The following is a 19,082-nucleotide window of genomic DNA, read 5'->3' as shown; positions in this document are numbered from 1 at the left end:
GGCCACTGGGCGGGAACCTGAGCTGCACTAAGACATGGGTAACTGCTCGCTAGCTGGTGTTGGCGGCGCAGTAGCCGCTGTCACGTTAGTGGGTTTCGCCGTGGAGGCGTATGGGAAAGAGAGCGGCAGCGTCTCCACTCACCGACCTGCCAAGGAAAACACACAGAGGAGAAAGTCCCATGATCCTCGGCGGTGGGCTGGCTGCTGCGCCCGCTGAATTACAGCCATTTGGAGTCAATTAGAAGGCCCCTCCCCCGCCTCTCTGTGCCACTACCCCGGCTGAGGGCTAATTGGCGGTGACGCTCCTCAGACCCCCCCACCCCCAGCCATTCCACAGCGCTGACGCAGGAAACCGGACCCTCACCTTTGCTGGCTGCGTTTGGCCGCCGACGTACAGTCGCCACCTGATCTTCGCCCTTTAAGGCCGCTGAACTGAGCCACGGTTAGCGGTTAGCTGAACCACTGCTGTGCACTCGCATTATTGCCGCTGCGTCGAGCAGCAGGGGAAAACAGCAGCGGACACATTTCAAGGTCCCACCGTTAGATCTTTAGTTTTCCATCGTTGCATCAACCTCACCTGGTCGTGGTGCGGTCGGTCGAGTGTTTAAAGCAAGAGAAGCTCTGAAAGTCAAGATTGAGAGCGTGTTACTGGCTCGGCAGCTTGAGAAAAAACAACAACACCCGTTTGGGGTTAGCACATGGATGGGCAAACTAAGGACCAGGGGCCATATGTGGCCCGTTAAGCTTTTTAATCTGGCCAGCCGAACTTGAAGAAATAGTTTTAGTAGTCATAAAACATTTCGTCAGTGTTTTAAGAGTCATTTCAATAAAGAGCCAAATACTGTTGTGCTTCAAAGACACATATGTTTTGTTGTAACTTTGCTTTTGTTCATTTACAACTGACATTAAAGCACGTTATCCCTATGAGGTGAGCCACCAAAACACTCCATCCATCTGCTCCTGCTCTCTCCGGCCCCCCCTTGCAGATTTTAGAACCCACTGTGGCCCACCAGTCAAAAAGCTTGGCCACCGCTTAGCACACGGCTAAGTCGCTGACGACAGCGCCCTCGGAGGCAAAACTCAACAGTAACGAAGATTCAAAGAGCCTTTGAGAAGCCCGCAGATCTCTCTCCACACCGCAAAGGATTGTGGGTATCAGACCGGATGTGAACAGGTTCGTAAAAAAGGCGTCACAACGACCCAGAGGAGATTTAGCGATGTTTGCGGAGAGGCACCCAGTGCAACCAAAGAAGTGGAGGAGCCGCTCCAAATGAAAGCAGGGTCGGAAACGGGCTGCAGCGGGAGGGAAAACAATCCGGAGCAGAGCGCCAATGAGCTGACTGACGGCAGGAAACGCACTGGGGGGGGGACGCCACCGCTCGTGTGTTGTCCTTGGCCATCGGTGTGAACTCCATCCAATGTTTGTCTTTAATATCATCGCTGCCACATCTGGAGGCATCCTTTGTTTTCCAATCACATGACTTCTGACAGATTCCTGAAAATCTTCTGCAAAAACAAAAACAGCTGCAGCCTGTTTGTGTGTCCAGACGTGGGAGGGGGGGGGGTGGCGAACACTTAGGAGACCGCTGAAGGAGGTCAGCGTGCTGCAAGCCCTCAGCATAGCAAGAATGCTAACAGAGAAGTGCACGTCGAGTCGAGCATCCGCAGCCTCTCACCAACACGGCTCTTTACGGCTTTTCAAACCACAGGTGTCAAACTCTGGCCCGTGGGCCAAATTTGGCCCGCAGAGTAATCATATTTGGCCCGGCCAGCGCCGCTCGCAGAACAAATTCCGGAATGCTCTGTGGAAAAATGTTACTGTTGAAATTTAAATCAGAAGGCAGAAAATAAAAAAGAGCCATGTGATTTTTATTTACATGATATTTATTTTGATGAGTTTTTTGAATTTTTCAAATTTGAAATTCGTGCATGCATTTTGCATGTGTGCAATATTACGTTTTTTATTGTATCGTATTAAGATTTGCTTGTTTCATATTCAATGTTGTATAAAAAGGTTGAGTGTGCTTTCTAGAGGAAGGTTTTTTGACACGCCCAATTCCAACCAACCAATCAGAGTGCTGGAATTACTTTGAACCCTCAGACAGTGCCACGCATGCACCTCATTAATAGGTTCTGCCACGTGTTAAACTCCGCCTCCCGGGCAGTATGTCAAAAAAATTTAACTGTTCAACCAGACAAACACGACACCTTTATATTATCCAGGGTTTGCAGCGTCTCTTTCGGAAGAAGCAGCGGTGCAACGGCGTGCTAACAACCGTGCAGAGCGGATTCCACGGAGGACACACAACCATGTCAAAGTGACTCACGTGACGCCTGCTGCTCCGTCTGTAAACGGTGGGGTTGAAACGCTGATAGAAACAGAAAGCTGCTCTCTGTGGTGGGCGGCGGTTGGCAGCGTGAGCGATAAAAGCTACCGCCCGCGGCCAGAGCGCCGCCCAGCACACAAAAAACGGCTGATTGTGGCTTGTTTTAAAGCAGGCCAGGCTTTAGCTCAGGCTGCAGGGGATCATTACAACATTAGCTCCCGCAACTCTGATGCTAACGCTGCCGGTGTTTATTAGCCTGCTGTGAAACAGCCCGGATCAGCTGATCATTAGCGAGTCACACGGCTGAAGTCGTTTTCGAGGTTTAACGACAGTCATTCAGTTGCCTCCAGTGTGGACACACACACGCACACACACACACACACACACACACACACACACACACACACACACATGGAGTTAGCGTGCTAAATTAGCACAAATTGGCCCGTGAAAGAAAGTCCTTTAGAATCAGGCTCAGAATGAGAACTAGGATGGGAGGAACCTCGTGCTGTGTGTGTGTGTGTGTGTGTGTGTGTGTGTGTGTGTGTGTGTGTGAGAGGGATGGAGAGAGAGTGAGTGGGGGGTCTGGGAGGTAACTGTAGACAAGCTGAAATGAATGAAGAACAGCGTGTGATAGAAAAATGTGTGTGTGTGTGTGGACAGTGTTGGGGTTCAGAATATGTAAGGAATTCCAGTATGTGTGTGTGTGTGTGTGTGTGTTGTTGCTTCAACTGGAATCTGCAGAGGAGACGAGTGAGGCCACCAGTCGACAGCACAGCTGGTTACAATCAGTGCAGCTAAAAACTGCGCACACGCGTGCGCGCGCACACACACACACACACACACACACACACACACACACACACACACACACACAAGATTGGTATCTCCAGGACTGGAGTCCCAGTTGGAACTTCAGCAGATCTCAGCTTTTTCTTTGGGTTCCAATTCAACACGAGACTTCTTTTTGACTCACAGAGCACAAAAATAAAAGGCAAACTTGAGCCAACACCTGTTGTCTTACTACTTCCTCCTGAGCCATCACCGCTTCCTGTCTGAATGCAACCCTAAGCCTCTGTTTTCTCTGCGCGTGCTCAATGGGATTCGCAGTCGGACAAACTTCCTGTCCTGAGCGTCACCACTTCCTGTCGAGTGGTTACCTACGAGTCGTTAATCCTAATTTTGATCTCAGGAATTCCGGGGGCCCCTGGCAGTTTGTGAGCTGGGGCCCAGAGTGGCGTCCACGCTGGGAGAGGAGGATGAGGAGGATGAGGAATGTTACCTGCAGCTTCGCTGCAAGCTGGCGGGCAGGGCGGACGGACGGACGGAGGCTCTGCTGAAGGTCCCACTAGTCACAGGTCTGCAGGAATGTGTGTGTGTGTGTGTGTGTGTGTGTGTGTGTGTGTGTGGGTAGTGGGAGCTGTAGGTAATTTTTCATGATGGGGGTCGGGGGGGCAGTGAGGTGACGAGATCCAGACAGGAAGTCTCTGCTGGCTCCGAGTTTGGTTTGCTTCTCTTTTCACGGTCGGGCTGCTCGACGTCGGGGGGGGGGGGGGGGGGGGGGCACTGATTGGCTCCCATAGGTCATGTGACTGTTGGAGTCCCCAGACTGCAGCCACTGCAGGGAGCCTCTGCAGACTGAGCCCTCTATTTGCCGCCTCCTGCTAAACCGCTGCGGCTATGAGGTCATCAGCCGCAGCGGCCAATCAGCAGCGGCCGTTCAGCCCTTACTGGAAGTGTGTGGCCCCGCCCCTGCAGAAAACAACCACCGGGGGTCCGCAGGAACCAGAGCGGGCCGGGCTAATTCCCACCATACGGGAGCGTTCACGTGTCATTAAAGTAACGAGGCGGCAGCTGTCAGATGTTACAGCGGGGGGGTTCCGGTCCCCAGCACAGTGCCGCCTTTGTGCAAAGTGGCGGCTCGGGTCGGTACCGACCGGGCCGGAACCTTTCTGAGCCTGAGAGCTGCTTCACGGCTCCTGAGTCACATGAACCAGTTTGCTAGACTCACCTGAAATAACAAACCTTCGCAGTTATTTTTGATTATTAATGATAGTGATTTGCCAACAGTGACGGAACAAGGGGGCGACACGGTGGTGCAGAGGTCAGCGCTGCCGCTTCACACCAAGAAGGTCGTGGGTTCGATTCCAGGCCTGGAGCCTTCCAGAAACGCATGTGGGGTGAACTGGGGACTCTAAACAGTCTGCAGGTGTGTGTTTGTCTCAGGTTGTCTCAGGATGTCTCAGGTTGTCTCTGTGTGGCCCTGTGAGGAACCGGCCACTTGCCCAGGCTGTCACCCTGCCTCTGTCCTACGGCAGCTGGGGTCGACCGCCGTGACCCTGAGTGCAGGACTGGGTATTGAAAATAGATGGATGGACTTAACAAGGCTGGAAAAAAATTGAATTTTAGACATAGCTCAACATGTTATGCTATTTTTAGAACAGGCCGTTGGGACCCCTGGCCCACCAGCTCAGCAAACAGCCCGCGACGCACCGCACACAAACCTGTTGAGGAGAGGTTTTTCCTCATCGTGAACCGGCACTCAGCCGTGACGTCATCAGGAAGGCTAAGCTAACCGGCTAAGCTAACCGACTAAGCTAACCGGCTCGTCTGAACCGGTTCAGTCGGTCCATCCCTGCTGTGGTGCGATTGGTTCGACAACCGTCACGCCTGATTGGCCGTCAGCCCAGCGGGGCCCCCGCTCAGACGGCGGCGCCGTGGGAGGCGGTCGGACCGGTTTCTGTGCGGCCGTGTTTGCACTGGCGAGCTTCTCGCCGCTGCTGCCGGAGGGAAACTCACGTAGATGTGTTTGTGGCGGTAGCGCAGGAGGAGGTTGTGCATGATGGCGCCGTCGTGCAGGTCCTCCAGCGCCGCCATGTCCTCCACCCCCGTCACGCTGCTCTGGTGCATCTGGTGGACCTTCTGCCTGGTGAGGGCGCTCTGTTTGTAGGTGTACACCTGCACCACGACAACAACAACAACAACAAAGTGTGTAATTACAGTACAATAAAAGTCATTTGGTTTTCCTCCCCTCAGAATGGTTCTCATATATATAAGAATGTACATCAATAAGGGTTTTTGCCATTATTCATCCAGGAAACCGTGAGACTGCCTTCAGAAACTCCTCCTCTTCCTGCCGGAGCCTCGCTAGCAAAAGTGCTAACAATGCTAATGCACACGATGGAGACGTCCGTTTTGCCTTAGCCGACTTCAAACCACGACCGCCAAGCAGGAATTCTGACTAGCAGACGATTGTACAGGTAAAAAAAAAGTCAGTCTCTAATGGAGGGCACTGCCTGCAGCCGACCACCAGGGGGCAGCGAATTCTGGCTTGACGTGCAGGCCAAAGAACGCATACTGTGATTGGCCGCTTCAACAAAGTCATCCGTCCGTCAGCTCTGAGTTTTAGTGCATTTAAACCCACCGACGGTTAGAAACCCAAGCGGAGAGCGTCTGAGATGGTGTCAGGTGAAAGCAGAGTCTTAGCCCCTCCCACCCGCCCTCAGGTGACACAGCAGACGCCGGCGGTGGCAGCGACCCTGGCGGCTGCTTATCGTCTGACCGATGGTCGAGGTCGGACGTCCTCCTGTCTCCGTCAAAACACGGCGCAGTTACAAGGACTAACTGACTGGAGCGTCTGGTTATCACATAATTATTATTATTATTATCATAACTCTTCCAAAATCCCTGCTCAATCTCACAGTGTTGCACATTTCACAAGTTCAGAACAGCTCAAACATTTCTGCTTGAATCGTCTGAAAAAGTGCAACTGGAAAACTCAACGCAGAGATTCGTGCAGAGCGCAGACTTTGGCTAAAAATTCACCGGCCTTTTGAGAACTAGCAACAATATGCTAGCAGCATCTGTTGGAGTTGGCTAATAACCTGCTAGCCAGATTCTATTCAAATAGACAAAAAAATAGCAGCTATAATTTAGCAACAGCCAGCAGTCTCTGGGGCTCCGAGGCTATCGCTAACTAGCGGCACACTGCTAATACGTTTAGCACACTGACTTCCTGCCTGTCTAAATACTCTCTGTGGTCATTCCAACGATTTAGCGGCTAAAAACCGCTAACCATCGCTCCAGTTCGGCCGGACCATCAGACACAACGTCTGATGTTGTGAGACTCTCACAGATCTCGAGTTCTTCGGCTCATTTTCACACAACACATCAGGTCAACAGATGCAACAGGGATTGCTTTCCTTCGCCTTTCCCAATATTCTGACGCACTCTGCCCAAAAATTCTTCTTTTGCCCCGCGGTCACAAATGACAGGAAATGAAAACACGAGAGCAGAAAAATTTGAAACTCTGCTGAACGAACACACAGCCTCGACAAACAAGTCCAGAATCTCAGGACTCCATAGAAACATTTCCCCCCTACAACTTGTTGGACCCAGAACTACGTGTTATCCTCTTTTCAGAGAGATGTAAAGGCAGGAGTTAGCGAGAGAAGTCGGCACAAGCAGACAGCTGATCGCCCTGCAACCACGTGGGCATTTCTGTTTAACACCAATCAAACGCGCCCTCTCGGCTAATATTAGCCGCGCTAATCAGCTGTTAGCGGTGAGCAACTTAAAGGCACTTTTCTCCACAAGCAGCTTTACGGTCACTGAGCGCTCAAAACAAACAGGAAGAACATCAACTGAGGCAACACACATGCGTGCACACACACCAACCAGCTGGGGATGGAAACAGCACGCCGAACAGAAGCTAACTTTGCAGAAACTTTAAAGCGTTTAAACTGAAACGAGACACTTTGATTCAATTGTTCAACGCTAAGCTAGGCTATGCTAACATCCTTCAGTAACCAAACCAGTCGTCAATATTTTGTCACACAACTTTGCAGCTCCACCCAACACCTGCAGGAGGCAGTAGGTAGACAGTACTGTTCGCCATGCCGGAGAACCCGGTTGTCTCTAACTGGATCACAGTCGGGGCACTAAGCCTAGCAACAGATGCTAACAGGGATAAATGGGGGGTTGGATTAACCGGATCTGTTTCCGGATCAGTCCGGATTTAAACCTGCTATTATTCTTAGGGATCAGGAAAGTGAAGCCTGTTAACGGTCCAGCAAAACAGGAAGTGGTTCCGTGACATGCTGAAATCACGTTTTCATGTGAAATGCGTATAAAAAATGTTTCAGGCCTTTACAGGAACCAGGAAGTGTAAACTTCAAACTCAACTGTGGCGGCCAATCAGCGGTGAGCTCAGCCTCCAGGAGGAGGAGGAGGAGATAATCTGGCAGCAGATCCATGAACGACACGCTGACTCAGCAGCAACACACACACACACACACACACACACACACACACACACACACACACACACACACACACACACACACACACACACACACACACACACACACACACATACCTGGCCGTAGTCGGTGGCGAAGGCGACCACGCCTCCAGAGCAGGAGGACACGGTGCTTGGAAGGTACTGCTCCTCCTCCCATAACCACACCCGCTCACCCTGTAGGAGGAAAAGAAGAAACATGAGACAGATGGCAGATGGAGACAACAAGACACCGCCGACCATCCAGCTGATTCTGCAGCTGATCTGCTCTGGATGAAAGGATCCATTCAACATTCATCTTCAGAGCTCCGCCTCTCAGAGGACACAGACGCTAGCGAGTGAAGGCCAGCGGTGAAATCTGCCTCTGGACGTCAGGAGTGAGCACCGGTCAAAATGTGGAGTGACGACAATAAGATTGAGCTAAGAACATGCTACTGCATCATGCTAGCCCGCTAACACAGCGTTTCAAAGCGGTTCATTACTTCAGAAGAGGCAAAGAGTTTTTCTGCTGAGAGCCCCAAAAATGAACTTAAGCAGCCGATGAGAGTTTAGCATCTTAGCAGGATCTCTAGCGCCCGCTGGCTAACTGCCAACTGTGATTAGCTCATAAATCTAATTGATCAATAAACAAGGAACCAGTGTGTGTGTGTGTGTGTGTGTGTGTGTGTGTGTGTGTGTGTGTGTGTGTGTGCGTGCATGAGTGAGAGGGGGCGGGCCTTCCCTCCCTGCTTGATGGGAACGCCACATGTGCTGTCGCTCGTTAGCATGACGCGCTAACCCTAATGACGAAAACAAATGCTCCACTTCTGAGGGTACCCTGCCCCCTCCTGTCTGAACCAGACATTGAGGCGACCTCTGACCCCTGCCTCTTGCTGAGAGGACGGGGAGGGGCACCTGGCTACACACACACACACAGACACACACACACAACAAAGGAAGTAAAGCCCAGGTCTGCAGTGTCAGCAGAGGATGAGACAGCGTGTGTGTGTGTGTGTGTGTGTATGTGTGTGTGTGTGTGAGTGTGTGTGAGTGTGTGTGTTGAGGTTGAGTTTAAACCCCCATGTGTCAATAAGTGACAGACACAGACTGCAGGGGGCGCAGCAACCAATCAGCCGATGACACCGTAGCTTTGTCCTTATTCGCTTTGTGCATCTTTCTATTGAGCCCCCAGTGGTCCCCCTGGGTAATGCAGCTACTCCTGACAGATGGTGCACAAACACAAGGCTAACAGGATCGACCTCACTTTCTAATGTGAAACGGACCACTGGGTGAACGGCGTGAAGTTGCGTCGAGATGGAACCCCAGACACCGACTGAAACCGCTGCAGTATTCATGCCAGGCGTTAGGTGGCACTGTAACCCTGCAACCAGAGGAGAAGACCTGGAGCGTGCGCATAAGCTTGCACATTTGAAAACAAGAACGAGGGAGCAACAAACACTAGCATCGGCCACTCTGGAAGCTGCTTTCAGAGATGTTTGGTGTCGGGAAGCAGACACAAGAGAGACTTTTACCGTATTACAGTGAAACAGTGTTTTTCAACCAGTGTTGCTGTGGCACACTACTGTACCGTGAGATAGTGGGAGGTGAAAAATGATCCAATATCACTTTATTATTTGGTATAAGAAAGAAAACATTGCTTTGTTTAGTGACTGTACTTTAAAATGAATGTTAGTGTATTTTCCCTCAAATCCTTCCAGGATATCAGCTTTGTGTGCATCTGAAGAGTTTGGGGTGAGTGTACATAAATGAAGAGATGACATTGTCATTGTCAGGCTGTCAAGTGACATTTTATTTTGAAATGTGTTTGGTTGGTGGTGTGCTATGGGATTCTTTCAATGTAAAAAAATGCGCCGTGGCTCAATAAAGGTCGAAAAACGCGAGGCAACAAACGAGGCATTGGTGCCAACGTCCTCCTGTGCAGACGGCTGATGAGTTGAACGGATTTCCTAAGCAGTGTCGACACGATGTGGCCCACACGGTCTCCACAGCTATTTGTTTTTCATCTATCAAACAATTCAGTTGTACGAGTCTTTGGAGACGCCGTGGCTCAGAGTCCTGATGGAACAACCCCGCTCTCTAATCAGAATGAACTGTTTGCATGCACTTTAAAACCCCGCTGGCAGTGTAAGGCCACGCCCCCGGTCATCATGTGTGCAAACGCACAGACAGACTACGTCACATGTGACGAGCAGCTCTTTAATTTGGTCGCGGCTGATTGGCTGATCGGACCCCAAGCCGCGCAGAAAAAAGACGAAGCTCCAGAAGCAGAAAGCACATTCCTGCTGCTCCGCACCGCCACCCCTCCCCCAGCCAGAGAGCCAGCCAGCACCACGCTCGGCTGGCCACACGCACACACACACACACACACACACACACACACACACATACGCGCACACACACACACACACACACACACACACACACACACACACGCACACACACACACGCAAGCATGCATACACGCACACACAGCTCCTAGCCAACAGTTAACTTCATCACCGCGCTCATCGCCTGAAATCCGAACATCTCTCCTGGTCACGCACGCACGCATGCGCACGTATGCACACACATGCACGCACACACACACGCAGACACACACACGCACACGCACACGCACACGCACACACACACACACACACACACACACACAGCGTATCTCTCATTTGAAAAACTCCGGTTGAAAACATTTTTATCCAGTCAGACTCTGGACCAATCGCAGTCCTCTGAGGAGAAAGAGGCGGAGCCTCGGGGTTCAGCAGCAAACGGGAAGCCGCTGGCCGGCTTGCAAACGACGCGCTTCGGCAACGAATGCGACGGGCAGACGGGTCGTCCAATCACCTTCCCCGTGGCCACGAAGGCTCCTCCCCTTCACTGCGCCCCCACTGCACAGGGAGATAAAGGGCCGGGCAGGTCCAACTGGAAGCTGCTCTCTCTTTGACGGTGTCACGACGGATCAAACTTGACGAGGTGGCGTTAGCGTCTGGGCCTTGTTTTCCCACCGCCGCCTCCCCCAGCAGGGGGCGGGGCCAGGGCCTCGGGAATGAGCAGCTGTCTCGTCGGGAGATTCCACTTCCTGCGGCACGAACAAGCGGCGCCCTGTGTGGGAGCACAGCCGGCGGCTCTGTCCGCCGCCACAATGCCCGCGGCTGTGACACGGTGCATTGTGGGTGCTCGTCAAACAACTGGCGCTGTCCGGAGGAGTTCACCGCTTCCGATGTGAAGTGAAGACGCAATAATTCAGTTTCAGGAAGTAAAGTTAAAAATATTTGCCTTTTCTCTAAATAATTCTGTGTCAGAGGAACAAAGAAGTCAATTTTAAGTGGTGGAAGTTAAATAAACGCAGCAAACAAAACGTTTCATCCACACCACAAAAACAGAAACTCATTGTTTCACTTTGAGGGTTGAATCTTCGCTTCCCCCGACAGGTTCGTCTGCATGATTTAGAATCTGAGCAAAACGTGGCACAACAGCGAGCTGTAAACAATCCGACGTGGAAAACTTTATTCAAATGTGATGAGACAGCATCTCGACAAAAACAAGCTTCCACTCAAAAGGTTCCAGATGCTCCGGTGACAGACGTCCCCGTCGGCGCACAGGAGGGAAACATTTTGGGGGCGGCATCACGACATCCCGACCTGCCGATGAGAGGCTCTTTGTTTGCTCCCCTCGTCTTGTTAAGACCGCCGCTGACCTTTGACCTCGCCTGCAGCAGCCGTGCAGGGTGCGGCGGCAGCGGCACATCGGCAACAGCTGCAGGCCGCCGCCGCTGCTGGGGGCTCCGCCCACCAAACTCCCCACCCCCACCCACTACCTCCACACTTTGCTCTGTCACGCTGCAGGTTGGAAGATGCATGGAGATCAGGGGGTGGGCAAACTGTCTGACTGGTGGGGCAACAATGGGTCCTAAAATCTGACAGCGGGGGCCGGAGGAGGAGCAGATGGATGGAGTGTTTTGGTGAGCCACCTCATAGGAGGGGAAATAAATATCATGGGATGTGTAGAAAACGTGCTTTAATGTCGATTGAAAAGGAACCAAAGCAAAGTTAGACGGATTAGAAAGCTTAATGGGCCGCATGTGGCCCGCTGGCCGTAGTCTGCCCACGCCTGTCTCTAGTAGCAGCTGAAGTTCCGCCGTATGGCATCGGAGACGGAGGCGGAGCCTCGTCGGCCAATCAAAACGCTCCGCTGCCGGCGCGACTCCACCTGTGCTGCGTTTTCCAGGATGTCTCTGCAGCTTCATTATCAGATCATCCGCAGGGCGGGAAAATCCAGCAGGTTCTCGGAGCTTTTCCCAGAACACAACATTCCCCAAGATTCCAACACGGGACAGAAGGGAACTCAGTTCAGCTCAGGCGTGGGCCAACCTACAGCCCGGGGGCCATACGCAGCTCGTTGAGCTTTTTAATCCGGCCCAAGTAAGCAAGTAATAAAATAGCCGTATTTCATCCATTTGTTCAGTGTTTCAAGAGTCATTTCAATAAAGAGCGGGGCTTCAAAGACACTGATTTTGTTGTAATGCTTTGTTCAATTGACGCACGTTGAAGCACGTTTTCTACATTTCCCGTGATATATGTTTTCCTCCTATGAGGTGGCTCACCAAGACACTCCATGCATCTGCTGCTGCTCCGGTTCCTCTGTCAACTTTTAGGACCCATTGTGGCCTCACCAGTCAAGAAGTTTGTCCACCCCTGGTTTAGCCAGGTCAAACTTGTCCTCCTGTCCAACCTGGTGTGACCGCACCCTCAGGTGCCTCCGTCCCTGACGGAAACATGTCTTATCTGGTCACGTGACCCAGCTGTCGGTCGCCTCCCGTCTGTTCCCGATCAGGTTACAGCGCCGGTTTCTGCGGCGACGCCTCCGCCTGCCGCAGGTGATGCTCTGCTCCACACCTGCCGCAGTCTGAATTATTGATAAGTGAAGGGGTCAGAGGTCAGGGGAGAGGAAGAGGTGAGGTGTCCGACAGGAAGTGCCCGGCCCACCGGCGTGGCAGCAAGGACGTGAGGAACTCCGTTCTCACGCCGCCTTCGCTCCTCAGCTGCTCCTCCGCTGATCGGCTCTGGGGCCGAGCAGCTGGGGGGGGGGGCGGCAGAGCCTCACCAGCTGATGTCACCCACCCAATCACAGACAGGCTGTGAGGGAGCGGCGGGACAGAAGTCGTCCAGCTGGGAAAGGGGACGGCCATTCCAAATATGTTGGAAGGCGATTGGATGAACTTCTGACTCCTCCGTTAAAGCAGGCCAACAGCCTCAGCTTCTTTTTATTTGTGTTATATGCGACACAGTATATCATTTATATAGCACATTTTATACACAAAAAATGCAACACAAGGTGCTTGACAAAAGTTAAAAGTGAAAAAATAAAATAAAAAAGTGCCAATGCCAATGCCAAAGTCAAAAGCCTTTCTGCCGTATGTGCTGGGTGAGCAACTACAGTCAAATGAATGGGCCGCCACATTGGAGTCTGAGGCCCGAGGATGACACACCAGCAGGCAAAACGGACACCCCACCCACAAAGTGTGGGGGCCCCCCACGAGGAAGCACTGGAGCGAAAAAACTAAATGACTCAACTGAAATACAATGAAGTAAAAAAAAAAAGAAAAAAAAGATTTTAAAGTTAGAAGACAGTGGGATAAAAAGACATATAAGAAAGTGGACAAAGGGGGGTTAGGATGAGGGTTAGGATGAGGGTTAGGATGAGGGTGAGGGTAGGGTTAGGGTTAGGGTTGCGGAAGTTGTTTCCCCTCCCATAGGAAGGGGTAATTTAGGGTTAGGGTTAGGGTTAGGGTGAGGGTTAGGGTTAGGGTGAGGGTTAGCGTTAGGGTTAGGGTTAGGATGAGGGTTAGGGGAGGTCGGACCAATGGGCAATCTGTCAGACTAATGGGAGGTCGGACCAATGCCACTCTCCCAAGTGAATCTAGCGGCTGTAATGAAAGGTTCTGTAGACGCTGCTCCACTTTCTCCTCCCAGCGAGTCTCCGCCCACCAGCTGCGTCAGCGCTCCGACAGGATTCCCGGCAGGAGCACCCGGACTTTCACAACAGGAGAACTTCTCATCTCCCGCTGCTCTTTTTCTCGCGCTCACCTGACGGAGCGGGAACACCCTCTTTGAACCCTTAGAACGGGTCTGATCTCATTCGGCAGGTTGCCACAGCCTTGCTGGGGCAGACACGCCTCCACCTGCGGCATCTCCAGACCGACTCAGCTCAGCACAGACGGGGAAAAATTTTCCACACAGAAACCTTTGACCTGGATATTTGTTTCCCTCAGTCATCAGCTTGAACTAATTCTTGTATGATTTGAAATAATGGGCGGGATTGTTGATGATTGACAGCTGAGATTTGAAATGTGATTGGGCCACTGAACATTAACCAAATTGACATTGTTTTTAGATTATCAGGTGTGTGACTAATGAAGCTGAGCCAGTGTTTTCCCTCCGTAATTCCCAGTCACATACACTACACTAAAGCCTCATTAAATGGATGATGAGGGATGACGTCTTTCGACAGCGGGCCAACAACACCCAGCAGCCTATTGTGTCCGGGTGAATGTAGGTTAATGAGGGGAGGGCGGGGCTAGCGGGTCAAAAACACCGACCGGCGCTGGAGCAGAAAACAAAGAGGGGCTCTCACGGACAAGACGTCGTCGAGGTCCGACGCGTTCCTCATTCTGAGGACAGCGGAAAGAGGTGCTAAAAATCACCACTGATCTGGCGTACAGCCGAAGTGCAAAAAGAGACACGAGAAGAGAGGAGAAGCCCCGCCAGGACGATGAACTCCGAGCCGCCCTGCATGCAAAGACGCGGCTGCAGTTGCAGCAGACTCCCAGCGCCACGTCCCGAAGAGCCTCTGAAAGGCTCTTTGAAAAGCCGCAGCTTTGAAGTGGACGCATTATGCCGGGCTCGTCCCCGTCCTGCTTGCCCGCCGACTTCCTGCTTTTCACACGGGCAGGAATGTTTCTCTCCGCTCGCACGATTATCAGCCCCACCGCTCCGCATCATGTGATGCCGTTTGTGGGTCAAGATGTTAAAAAAAACAAAACACAAACAAACAAAGAAACATGCAGCTTTTCACTCTTTCAGTCTCTGATGGAACAAGTTGGAACTTCACTGGTGACTGGTGGAGCTCACACACACACACACACACACACACACACACACACACACACACACACACACACACACACACACACACACACACACACACACCAGTGCTTACTCCCAGTAATCAGTAACCAGTTTCTATCTAATAAAGCACAACTGTGGGGGAAAAAAACTGTTGCTTTCCGCAGGAGGCAGCAAACAGAGGGCTAAACATGCTACTTTCTGTTGGATCATTATGACTTGGGTGAAGCCGCGGGGGGGGGGGTGGACGAGGACTGTTGGCACTCGCTAACCGAACTGGCTCAGGTTAAATATAGACGAAGAAGGATTATAATCCCGCGTGTTGACACACTAGTCCGGGTTCAGCCCACGAGCTGTTTGGCTCAAGGCAACTTGTGAAATGTCGGACGTGATGTTTAGTTTGGGTCAGCCAGTTAGCTAACGTGCTGTGAGGACAGGGCAGAGCTCCCGGTTTCAAGACGGAGGCCAAAGTGGAAGCGCCAATAACCTGCAATCTATCATGCGGCCAGCAGGGACCGTCAGAGTGGGCCACATAAAGACTGAAAATGGCTGGAAATCCGGAAAGGTGCCCTAAATTCACACAGCTACAAACTGGTTCATTTTTTTGTTGATATAAATCATTAGTAAGAAAAAATTCAGTCAGTAGGATCTATTATCCATTTGATCTTATTTGGTCTGATTTTGAGTGAAAGCGGCCAGGCAGTTGAGTGTGTGTGGCTGATCGCGTCCCGTCCCACCCACACACCCAAACATGGAATCTACCAATATCAAAAACCAACCGAGCACTCAAGATGGCGCTGAGCGTGCACTCAGCCTCTTGGCTTCAGAACCAGTGGGCGATGTCACCATGACTCCGCCCATCTGTGCATGCAGGCGGTGGTTTGGGAAGCCGCCGCTGTTCTGCCGCGGCCACGGTGAGCCTGCGGTCGGACTTTCCCAGCAGCCGCTGCTGCTGCTGCTGTTGGCTGGGACCAAGTGGCTGAAGGCCACAGTTCTGCTGGCTGAGCAGCTCCCTTGTTCTCCGCTCGCTGACTCAGAGCTGCTGCCCGTTTTAGTTCCACAGCACTGACGCTTTCTGCCGTTCCACCTATTGTTTGTTTAGAGTACACTCACATCCAAGCCCCTCCACATACACACACACACACACGCGCGCGCGCACACACGCACGTACGCACGCACGCACGCACGCACGCACACAGAGTCAGGACTCTCTCTCTCACCGTTGCCCCACTGAAGCTGTTCTGCTGAGACTGGAGGGTGTTTTACACCTCCGGGGTTGAAGTGAGAAACACTGTGAACGTAAGAAGTGTAGGAACCGTCAGGAGGTCCTGACCTACTGACTGGGAGCACTGGCAACAGTTCACACTGACACAGAGCCCTCAGCGTCGTAAAGAGGGGGAAAACTTCCCTCACTGAAGCCCACCTGACCTACTTTCCTCAGCGGTGTGTGTGTGCGTGTGTGTGTGTGCGTGTGTGTGTTTAAAGTCATTGTTTTTACGTGTGTGTAAAGACTGAGTGGAATGAAAGGAAAACATGTGTCCACACACACATTTCCATGTATTCTGTGTGTGTGTGTGTGTGTGTGTGTGTGTGTGTGTTCCAGGCTGGCAGCTGAGGCTCTGCCATGTGTTGTCCAGCTGTGGTGACCTGCTGTTGATTTCTGGCTAATTTCTGCTAAGAGTACATAGTGGAGCAGGCAGGGGGCGCCGCGACGTCCAATCAGCATTGAAACGCTACGGACGACGGTCGGGCGGTGACCACAGGAACCAGGTTATAGAAGGGGCTGTGATAACCTGGTTCCTTCCCGTGGAGCGCCACACAAGATCTGGGTTAAGTGGCGAAGCGAGGCGACCAATTAGAATGACTCAGTGAGCATGTGACGCTGCCGACGGCCACGTCGAGATGCTATAAACAGGGGAGACGAACTCAAATACGCCAGTGGGGCCGAAATGTAAAACCTGGACAAAGTCGTGGACCAACATTGATATTTACAGAAAAAGAATCTTCCTCCAGAGAGAACAGTGAACCTTTTTGTGTGGACCCAAACAAGTTTTGCTTCAAAACTGAATATGGAGCAGACTAAGCTCAATATTATACCATAGATTACTTAATATTGCGCACATGCAAAATCGAATTTCAAATTAAAAAACACATCGAGATAAAAAAAAAACAACGTAAGGCTCTTTGTTTATTTGCAGTCTTCTTGTTATTTTACATTTTTTTACCAGTCTGAGGAAAAAAAGGTTACTGTTGAAATTTAAATCACAATAAACCAATTAAGTAATAATAATATATCATTCAATGAACTTCCTGTCCAATTTGAGCACAGCATTCTGGGATTTACAGTGTGAGTGGGACGTGTGCTGTATAATACTGGCGGGCCAGCTCTAGTCGTGATTTTGTATTGCCTTGCGGGGCAAATATAATTACACTGCGGGCCAAACTTGGCCTGCAGGCCAGAGTTTGACACCTATGCTATAGCAAATTAAAACTTCCATGACTCTGAGGATTTCAAAGGTCGGCTAACCACGCACAGCGACGGAACACCGTGCTCCCTGCGACCACCACCAGGGGGTGGGGGTGCAAATCAATTTTGTTTTACTACAAAACAGACAAAGCTAGCGTTACCTTACCTCCTAACCTCACGTAGGTATTCTTGAGTTTAATGTCATGACCGCCTGAGCGTAATGTTGCGACACAACCAGGGGAGGAGCTCAATGACATCGACCCTCAGTTCAGCTGAAGAGCCAAATTCTGGTCTCCCAGGAGCCGACAGGACGCTGCTAATTACTGGAAATGGTTGTTTGGTTTGCCGAGCCGTGCCCAGCGGAGTGTGTGTGTGTGTGTGTGTGTGCGGGGGGTTTCCATGAAGCCACATTATGACTTCCACTGTAAATACCCAGCATGCTGTGCAACAACACAGACCCCCAGCACTGTCCCTTTAAATCAAAGTTGCAAAGTTGCAGCCGCCTGAAAAACACACACACCTGAGGCCCAAGCTGCTCTCTGATTGGCAGTTGGGCAGAGTCAGGCCACGCCCACAACCACTTCAAACACAAACAACAAGCCCTGTAAGCGGCTGACGGGCTCAACTGACAAACGCTGTGTCAACACACGCCCACCGGGGCCTGCAGATGTGGCTGTGGGCCAATCAGAGCTGCCGGGTGGCGGCGGGGGGGGGGGTCCTCCGGCCACCGAGTTAAAAAAAACAAAACCCTCACAGTCCTGCTGCAAACAGACGATATTAGGCCAGCCGTGGGCAAACTACGGCCCGGGGGCCATATGCGGCCCGTTAATCTTTTTAATCCGGCCCATGGAACTTGAAAAAAATCATATCAATAGTAAATCATATCAATAGTAAATCATATTAATAGTACGTAAGTGATAAAATGTATTTCATCAAATTTTTCATTGTTTTAAGAGTCATTTCAATAAAGAGCTAAATACCATGGGGCTTCAGAGACACTGATTTTGTTGCAATGCTTTGCTGAATTCATATTAAAGTGCATGTTTTCTACATATCCCGTCATGTACGTTTTTCTCCTAGAAGGTGGGTCACCAATACACTCCATCCATCTGCTGCTGCTGCTGCTGCTCCGGCTCCTCTGTCAAATTTTAGACACATTGTGGCCCACCAGTCAAAAAGTTTGCCCACCCCTGCTTTAGGCTCTCCTTAAAAAAAAACAACACTCTGTAAACTTGCAGCAGATTCTGACACTCAGAAAACTTTACAACGCTGGAAAGTGACTTTGATCAGGTGTCGGGAGGTTATTAGAGGGCAGCCGTGACGCGCTAAACACCGGGTGTTAAAACAGGCCGCAAGCCTCTCATCATCAGTCCTGAGGAAACCCCTGATTACATGAGGAGGGATACGTAGAGAAAGTAGTTCCCCCCCGCCCGTCCCTCCCCTCCCCCCCGGGCACCGTCAGAGTGTGATCTCCGCCAGGTTCCCCGTCTCCGTGCCGAGCAGCTGCACTTCCTGCTCAGGACACGCAGGGAAAAAAAAAAAAAAACAACAACCCAGTGGGCGATGAAAGTGTGCAGGCTGTGGAGAAGTCCGCCGCTATTTTTAGACCGTCAACCGACTCTTGCAGACTGTTTTGGCTGCCGCGCGCTAATTAGAGTGGCGCATGTGTCCTTTTCAACACATTCACGTCTGGCTGAAACAACTTTTATTGCTTTCACAGAGCCCGGCGGCGCAGCGCACTCTGAGAAACTCTGAGGAAGTCTGAGGAACGCTGACGCAGGAGTCTGAGGGAAGAGTGACAGGTTTGGCCCAAGCCGTGTGAACGCAAGCGCCGTCGTTCTGGTCCAAAAAACTAACTCTGACTTGCGCCA

The 19,082-nt window shown here is 51.5% G+C and overlaps 1 protein-coding gene across 1 annotated transcript in view; it reads right to left on the bottom strand.

Moving 5' to 3' along the window:
• The window catches only part of myo10 (myosin X), a 50,857-nt gene that overhangs the window by 28,926 nt on the left and 2,849 nt on the right, over positions 1-19,082 (bottom strand). Inside the window, exons 2-3 of the mRNA XM_076022244.1 lie at positions 7,705-7,803; positions 5,127-5,285 (exon numbers count right to left, since the gene is read on the bottom strand). Of these exons, the coding sequence (XP_075878359.1) occupies positions 5,127-5,285; positions 7,705-7,803 (258 nt within the window). The remainder of the gene's footprint in view (positions 1-5,126; positions 5,286-7,704; positions 7,804-19,082) is intronic.

The sequence above is a fragment of the Nelusetta ayraudi genome, unplaced genomic scaffold (genome assembly GCF_046127955.1).
Source record: "Nelusetta ayraudi isolate G7.1 ecotype Tasmania unplaced genomic scaffold, CSIRO-AGI_Nayr_v1 ptg000011l, whole genome shotgun sequence".
In the NCBI taxonomy this organism is placed as follows: Eukaryota; Metazoa; Chordata; class Actinopteri; order Tetraodontiformes; family Monacanthidae; genus Nelusetta; species Nelusetta ayraudi.
Note: the sequence above shows the minus strand (reverse complement) of the source record. Positions and strands in the feature narration are given on the sequence as shown.